Source organism: Mastomys coucha, unplaced genomic scaffold, assembly GCF_008632895.1.
Source record: "Mastomys coucha isolate ucsf_1 unplaced genomic scaffold, UCSF_Mcou_1 pScaffold19, whole genome shotgun sequence".
NCBI lineage: Eukaryota > Metazoa > Chordata > Mammalia > Rodentia > Muridae > Mastomys > Mastomys coucha.
Window position 1 is genome coordinate 23991119 of NW_022196901.1, and position 8263 is coordinate 23999381.

General features: G+C 39.4%; 1 protein-coding gene across 1 annotated transcript in view; it reads right to left on the reverse strand.

Annotated features, from left to right (window-relative positions):
* Positions 1–1254: 1254 nt before the first annotated feature.
* The window catches only part of LOC116097639 (zinc finger protein 431-like), a 12079-nt gene continuing 5070 nt past the window's right edge, over positions 1255–8263 (reverse strand). Inside the window, exon 3 of the mRNA XM_031380297.1 lies at positions 1255–1397. Coding sequence (XP_031236157.1) covers positions 1255–1397 — 143 coding nt within the window. The remainder of the gene's footprint in view (positions 1398–8263) is intronic.

Genomic DNA, 8263 nt, shown 5'->3' on the forward strand with positions numbered 1-8263 from the left:
GTACAGGGTATGGTGACACACACCTTAATCTCAGCACTTAAGAGGCAGAGGCAGGGAGATCTCTGTGAGTTCAAGGCCATCCTAGTCTACAATAGTGAGTTCCAGGACAGCCAAAAATAAAATAAAAGCCTTGTAGGAATTTTGTTTCCTGGTTATTCGGCTATAAAAAGGCATCTCTTTTAATCTGGGCTGACCAGAGTTTCTGGGTTTCTGCTTCTTTGGTTACAACACTAAGAAATGCAAAGGAGAGAGAAAAGCCAGGAAACTCAGCCTGTAGTTTCCTATATAAGCACATTCTGATTTGAGTGTTTGTTTGATTAGACAGGATCTTACTATGTAGCTCTGATTAGTTTGGCCTGTAGTTTCCTATGTATAAGCACATTCTGATTTGAGTGTTTGTTTGATTAGACGGGATCTTACTACATAGCTCTGATTAGTTTGGAACTCTCTACATAGACCAGACTAGCCTCAAACTCAAGAGATCTGCCTCCAGAGTATGTGCCACCATGTCGAGCCCTTAGGCATAGATTCTAACTTTTGGTCATAGCTGCTTTTTTAAAGTTTTTATCATTTTGGCAACTCTATCTGTACCTAAATGTTGTTAAAGTATTATTTAGTCAAACTTACATTTTTATTTATTTTCATTTTGTCTATGAGTGACTGTGGAAATTAGAAGAGGGCATCAGACCTGCTAGCACTGGAGTTACAGATGATTTTGAGACATCTTGTGAATGCTGGAAACCCAACCTAGATCCTCTGCAAAAGTAGCAGTGTTCTTAACCACTGAACTACCTCTTCAACCTCAACATTTAAAAAAAAATATTTGTATGAAATATTAAAGTCTTTGAGGCAAAGTCTCACTATACAATCCAAGCCAGCTTTGAACTTAGGGTGATGCTCCTGCATCTATTTCCCAAGTTCTAGGATTAAAGATACATGTTACTAGGATAGCAGCTGTGCTAGTTCTAACTCATGTGTTCATACATGTGCGACTCTCTTGATAATATAATTCAGCATCAACCTATCCTGCACACTAAGGTATACTTAGCAATCTAGCAGCAACTTCAAGCACATGAGAGATAACATGCAGGTAAATGCAAACCATGATTATAGTAGTCAAGGGACTTGGGCATTGTCTACACTGGAATTCCTAGGGGTCTTGACATCTACTCACTGCAGAAACAGGGGTAACACAGTTGGCCTGACAAGAGCAGCTTTTTCATGTAAGCCAAGCTGACACTTTGCTGTTGTTCCTCATGCTAGATGGTCAATGGCTTCATGAATTCCTAGGTTTCTGTGACAGCTCTGTGTCCTCAGCTGAGGGAGCCTCTTGCTTGTTTCATTTTGTAGATCAGATGACCACACTGGATAAGAAATATTCTGAAACTTGTAGGTGCCTAGGGCATATAAAAAGAATCTTGAGAAAACATTTAAACATTGAATTTAATGTCAGAAGGCTATTCTCATTCACTCTGACTTTATTGGTACCATTCTGATAAAAGCAAAAATTGTGTTAAGCTTTGAATCAGAACTGTAATTTTACAATAGAAATTATAAAAGTCCTTCCATAGATATTTTATGTCTGGGGCTTTGCATGCAGAAATAAGTCACTAAATGAGCTTCAAAGTGGTGAAGTAAGATATCAAGTGCTTTGTGATGTTCCAGTGAGCACTTGCCAACCACAGATGCGTATCTTTACTTTCGTTATTGAATATTATAATCTAATGAAATAAATAATTTGGGGAGACTATTTTTTGAGAAGTGGTGTACTCATCTTGTTTTCCAGGATGGAATTCTGAAGGCTACCAGTGGGTGGTCTTCTAGGACTGAAGACATTGAAGATTTTTGCTTTAAGGCTGTAAGGGTTAAAATCTGATCTCCTGATTTGTGGCCTAGTTAGCTTTCTATTGCTGTGATAAACACTAACCAAAAGTAATTTGGAGAAGAAAGGGTTTATTTCGGCTTATAGTTCATAGTCCATAAAGATAAGAGAATTTAGGAGAAGAACTCAAGGTAGGAGCTGAAGCAGAAGCCGTGGAGAAACACTCTTTACCAGTCTGTTCCTCATGGCTTGCTCAGTTTGTTTCTTACAAAACTCATGACTGTCTGCCCAAAGATAGCACTGCCCATAAGGGGCTGGGTGTTACCATATCAATTAAGGAAATACCCCATAGGCCAATGTGATGGAGACAGATCTTCAGTTAAGATTTTTTCTTATCATATGACTTGGTGTAGTGGTTTGAATAAGTACTGCCCCTATAGACTCATGTGTTTGAATTTTGGCCCAAAGGGAATGGCACTATTAGGAGGTATGGCCTTGTTGAAGGAAGTGTGTCACTGTGGGGGCAGGCTTTGAGGTTATATATGCTCAAGTTATGCCCAGTCAGCCTGCCTCCTCCTGGCTGCCTACAGATCAAAATGTAGAACTCTCAGATCCTTCCCCAGCACCAAGTTTGCCTGCATGCTGCCATGCTTCCCACCATGATGATAATGGACTGAACCTCTGAACCTAAAAGGCAGCCCCAATTAAATGTTGTCCTATTGTGGTCTTGGTCATGGTGTCTCTTCACAGCAATAAAACCCTAAACTAAGACCTTTGGCTTGGGTCAAATTTACACACACACACACACACACACACACACACACATAAACACACACATACACACACACACGGGGGGGAGGGAGTTGGGATTGTGCTTGGCTTGTGGTAAATACACAATAAGCATTTTCTATTCTTATATGCCTGTTTTAATTTGTGCTCAAGTGCCTTTGTAAGCCAGAGGTCAATGCCACATGTCTCAATTGCTTTCTACCTTATTTTTTAAACATTTTTCCTTCATTTGTATTTGATGTGTTTGTCCTGCCTCATGTATGTTTGTGCATCATGTTTGTGCAGTGCCTGTGAAGGCCAAAAGGGGCACTAGATCTCCTGAGTCTCTGGTTACAGCCAGCTCTGAGCAGTCGTGTGTGGGTACTAAAATCAAACTGGATTAAGAGCAACCTGTGCACTTAACTGCTGATCCATTTCTCTAACCCTTACAAATTTCTTGGCTTTTTTTTTTTTTATTTGCAGAGGTGGGGCATACATGTGCCTTGTTCATGTGGAGGTCAGAGAACAACTTCAAGGATTGGTTCTCTCCTACCTGTGAGTCCCAGATATAGAAAACTCAGGTAGTCAGACTTGGCAACAAGAACTTTACCCGTTGAATAGTTTCACTGGCCTATCTATCTTGTTTCTGTTGCTGTTTAATGACTTGGGGTTTTAATACTTTTTATTAATTCTTTAAGAATTTAAATACATGTATATTATTTTTATCTTGTCCAGCCTCATTCCTCCCATCCAGTTCCCCCTAGACCCTTGTCACAAAGCCACCTCCCAAGTTTATAACTTTCTTCTTCCTCTCCCTTCCCCGTACCCTCCCCCTCCTCCCCCTCCTCCTCCTCCTCCACCTCCATTTCTTCTTCCTCCTCCTCTTCCACCTCCTCCACCTCCTCTTCCTCCACCCCTCCTCCTCCTCCTCCTCTTCCTCCTCTTCCTCCTCCTCCTCTTTCTCCTCTGTCTCCTCCTCCTCCTCCTCTTCTTCCTCCCCCACCTCCTCCTCCTCCACCTTCTCCTCCTCTTCCTCCTCTTCCTCCTCTTCTTCCTCCTTTTCCTCCTCCTCTTCCTCCTCCTTCTTCCTCTTCCCTCCATCTTCTCAGTGCTGGGATTACAACACAAGCTGCTGCAGCCAACTTTTTATGTGATTGCTGAGGATCACACTGAAGTCCCCATACCAGTGTGACTAGCACTTTCCCAAGTAAGCCATCCTCTCAGGCCCAGTATGTGATATTTTTTAAGACTGACACAGAGAAGTTAAATTCTACCCAAGTTCTTTCTATAAGCTATTGTTGGTACAAGGTGATACACAAGCACAAGTAGAAAGGAAGCTAGAGGAAAGAGGAGGTCAGTGTGAGCTAAGAAGGACCAGGGAGAGTAATGAAGGGTAATGAAGGATAAATATAATCAAATTACTTTGTATACATGCAGATTTTACATACACAAAATGGCAGAAGTATGTTCAGTGCTATTTAGAAATTGTTGGAAATTCTGCCCTAATCCAAAGCTTAAAATTTATTGCATGATCTTTTAAATTTAGATTTATTTACTATTTTATGCATATGAGTGTTCTGCCTGTATGTATGTATGTAAACTATGTACATGCATGAAGCACTCAAAGGTCAGAAGAGTGCTTCAGATCCCCTGGGACTAGAGTTACAGACAGTTGTGAGCCATCAAATGGGAGCTGGGAATTGAACTTAGTTCTCTGCAAGAACAAGTGCTCTTAACCACTGAGCCATCTTTCAGCCCTATTGCATGATTTTATAGAACTCAAATCATCAATTCTGTTGGGCTATATTGTCATTTGACAGAGTCTAGAATCACCCTAGGCACAAATTTCTGAGTGGGAGTATAAGAGACTCCCAAGGTAATGTTAACTGCTGTGGGAAGGCACACCCTAAATGTGGACGACACCATTCTTCAGGACTGTGGCCTTGAACTGGATAAATAAAAAGGACACAGAAAGCTGAGCACCAACGTTTGTCTCTGTTTCCTGTGGATGCAGTGTGACCAGCCTAGTATTTCTGCAACCACACCTTCCAACCCCAGCAGACTTCTGGATAAACACTTTCTCTCAAGTTGCTTTTGCTGCTTTGCAGCATCTCAAATGGCAATTAAAACCTTTTTTTTTTTCTGTCTTTACTGCTATATAGGGTCTGTCTTTCTTTTTATATTTTAATGATTTATTTTATTTTTACTTACACTTATGAGTGGGTGCTGGGCATGCTGGTGTCAGCAGAGGGCAGAAGCTGGTATCAGAACCCCTGGAGCTGGAGTTAGGATTCTTGTGAGCCACTCACATGGGTGATGGGAATTGAACTCCAATCCTTAACAACTTGAGTCCTCTGCAAGGGCAGAAAGTGCTCTTAACCCCTGAGATATCTCAAACAACAATTTTTAAAACTAATTTTTTAACATAATATAATTCAAAGATGTACACATTTAATTCTTGTATGTTCAGGAATAGAGGTAGGAAAACATTAAGTCTTATGTTTTGTAATCAAGCTGTTAATTCTGTAAGAGCAGAAAACTTTACATGTACAATACAGTAAAAATACTATAATTCATAACCTCTGTTTTAATGTTTGTCAGTATCATGTGGCATGATGGCGTGGGTAATACAAAGTGTTTCTGTTCCAGGTTCAGAACCAGGGCTACAAGTGGTGTGGTGGCTCATCCTTGGAATCAGTCCTAACACTCAGAAGGCAGAGGCAAGAAGATATCTGTGAGTCTGAGTCCGTCCTGGTCTACATAGCATGATCCAGACCAGCCAGTACTACATAGTGAGACCCTGTCTCACAAAATAAAACAGAACTGGGGCTCCAGACTAGACCTGTGATGACAGCACATAAAATAACAGAGGTGAGCACAACCAGAACACCTGGCTTCATGGTGTATTTGATTTTAAATTATTTTTTGTTGTTGTTGTACATTCAGAAACCTTTTACACTTCTCAAATGTTACCTAACACCCACATTAGGTTATGTACTCCAGTATAGACTTGTGACCCACAGTTTAAGAAGTTCTGTGTTTGATAATAGAAAAACACACAGAAAATAGGGGGGATGATACATCTGTAATTCCATCAGAATCAGATACCACCTTTTGCTGCTCAGATGGGTGAAGACTGGTCCATGGGGACTGTGCTGAGAACAAAGGTTCCTCAAGAACTTTGGTAACTGGGTGAGGAAGATAACTATAGTAAAAGCCATGGCATTAACAATAAAAGGATCAATGACACAGACAAATATATCTACAAACCACTGACTCAAGTTGAGGTCTGCAGGGACCCAGATGTATTACCACTTTGCACTTTATTTATGGGTCCATGTCCTAGCATGATTAACAGTTGGCTTGTAAACTAAAGACACTGAAAATTGCTGCATATAACTTCAGCTGCTTTTCCTTCTATTCACTATGTGAGAGATGTCAGCAAGGCCACTGGTTCAGAATAACTCCTTACTCATCTAATGAATGGATGACTGTGTCAAAGGATGAGCAGCCTACAGCTAATTCAACAGTTCAAACCTCTGCTGACAAACTCGGTGAGAACACCAAAGTTCTACCACAGGGACAGCAATGTCTCTTTCTGAGGCCAATGTGACTACACTGTGAAGGCAAGTGCTGCCCAAGGCCCCTGGAGGGGAATTGAACCCTAGACTTTCAGTCTAGCCATTCTACAATTAACTCTAAGAGGAAAAGACAGAAGAGCCAGGAGCCTTCTATCCAGCCCCGCTGCATGAAAGACCTTCTTTCAGTCTTTCCTTTTTCCTTCACTTCTTGTCTTGGTTGTGATGAAACACCATCACCAAAAGCTGAGGGGTGCCTTAGTTAGGGTTTCCATTGCTGCAGAGAGACAACGTAACCATGGTAACTTTTATAAAGGACAGCATCTCATTGGGGCTGGCTTATACTTCAGAGCTCTAGTCTATTATCATCATGCCTGGAAGCTTGGTGACAAACAGACAGACTGGGTTCTGGAGAAGTAGCTGAGTTCTACATCCTGATCAGCAGGCAGCAGGAAGAGAGAGTGACAAAGTGCACCCACCCCCTATGAGTCCCCACTTCCTCCAACAGTGCCACACCTACACCAACAGAGCCATACCATCAAGAACACCACTCCAAATGAGTCTATGGGGGACATTTTCATTTAAACCACCAAAAGGAGGAAAGGGTTTATTTCTCTCGGAGTTTCATGTTATAATTAGTACTGAGAATAGCACACTTTGACTTTTTCCTTTCTAATCTGTTTCCCCCTGATCTCTAGCTGTCTTATTGCTCTATTAGATCTTAAAGTACTATATTGAACAGCTAGGAAGAGAATGAGTAGCTTTGTCTTGTCCTTGATTTTAGTGGAAGTGCTTTAAGTTTCTCTCTAATTAATTTGATGTTGGCTATTGACTTGATGTATATTGCTTTTATTAAGTTTAGATGTGCATCTCATATCCCTGATCTCTTAAGGACTTTTAACATGAAGAGGCGTTTATTTTGTCAAAAGCTTTTCCTCCTCAAATGAGATGATCATGAGATATTTTTCTTTCAGTTTGTTAATATGGTGGGATATACTGATGAATTTTTTTTTTTTTAGATTTTATTGCATTTTAATGAGAAAAGTAACATGATTTCAATTTATCTGAATTTGTTAACATTTAAAAACATATTTTAAGTAAATAGAATTAAATCACATTCTTGTTTTCCTTTTGTACCCCAACTCCTCCCGGAGACCCCCCTTCAATACCTACAATATCTTTTTTGTCATGTTCTTTAAAATTTATAAAATATTATAACAATGAAAATGAGTATTATAAAAGTTGTTTGATATAAGACAATAATCAATTTAACAGTCTTACGTGGATGCTTGTCTACAACAATACTGAAAATACATGTTTTTCTCAATATAAATTTTAAATAGCTCCAAACATATTAACTGTATATTTCAAAATAATACATCACTATTAATATTTTCTTAAATGAACATAAATAATATAAAGTGATTTTGTTTGTTTGTTTGATTTTTAGTAGAGCTTAAAATCTTGGCCCTTACTGTGGTAACTTGATTCAAGAGTTACAAATGACAAGCAAAGCATTCAGTCTCACTCTTTGTTGTTCTCTTATAAGTCCCCTCCCAATATAATTGTCTACATTTCTTTTGGTTATATAAATACTTTTAAAATATGTAAGCTGTTCTGAAAACCACAGTATAGTGTAAAAACATGAAATAAACAATACTACTAATAGAGAGGCTGAGATAGGAGAAGCAAGATCTCAAGACCATTATGTTGTACACAGCAAGACATTGTCACAAACAAACAAGCTGAAAGTGTATATGGATTTTGTATAATATTGGACCTATTTCTCCAATTATCAAATTAGAGATACCATTGGATGATAGTCAATACATTTCTAATTCCTCATATTTTTGGATTTCAATCGATTAGAATATGTTGGTAATATTAATTTTCATATTAAGATATTAAGAAGGAATGAAATGTCTACCTTTTGGTCTTCCTTCTTCTTGAGTTCCTTGTGGAATGTGGGTTGTTCTTCCTGTATTCCAAACTTCTGCACTAATAACCATTTATCCGAGAGTGCATACCGTTTCATTCCTTCTTAAAAGGGGGAATCAAATACCCACGGGAGGAGTTGCGGAGATTAACTATGGAG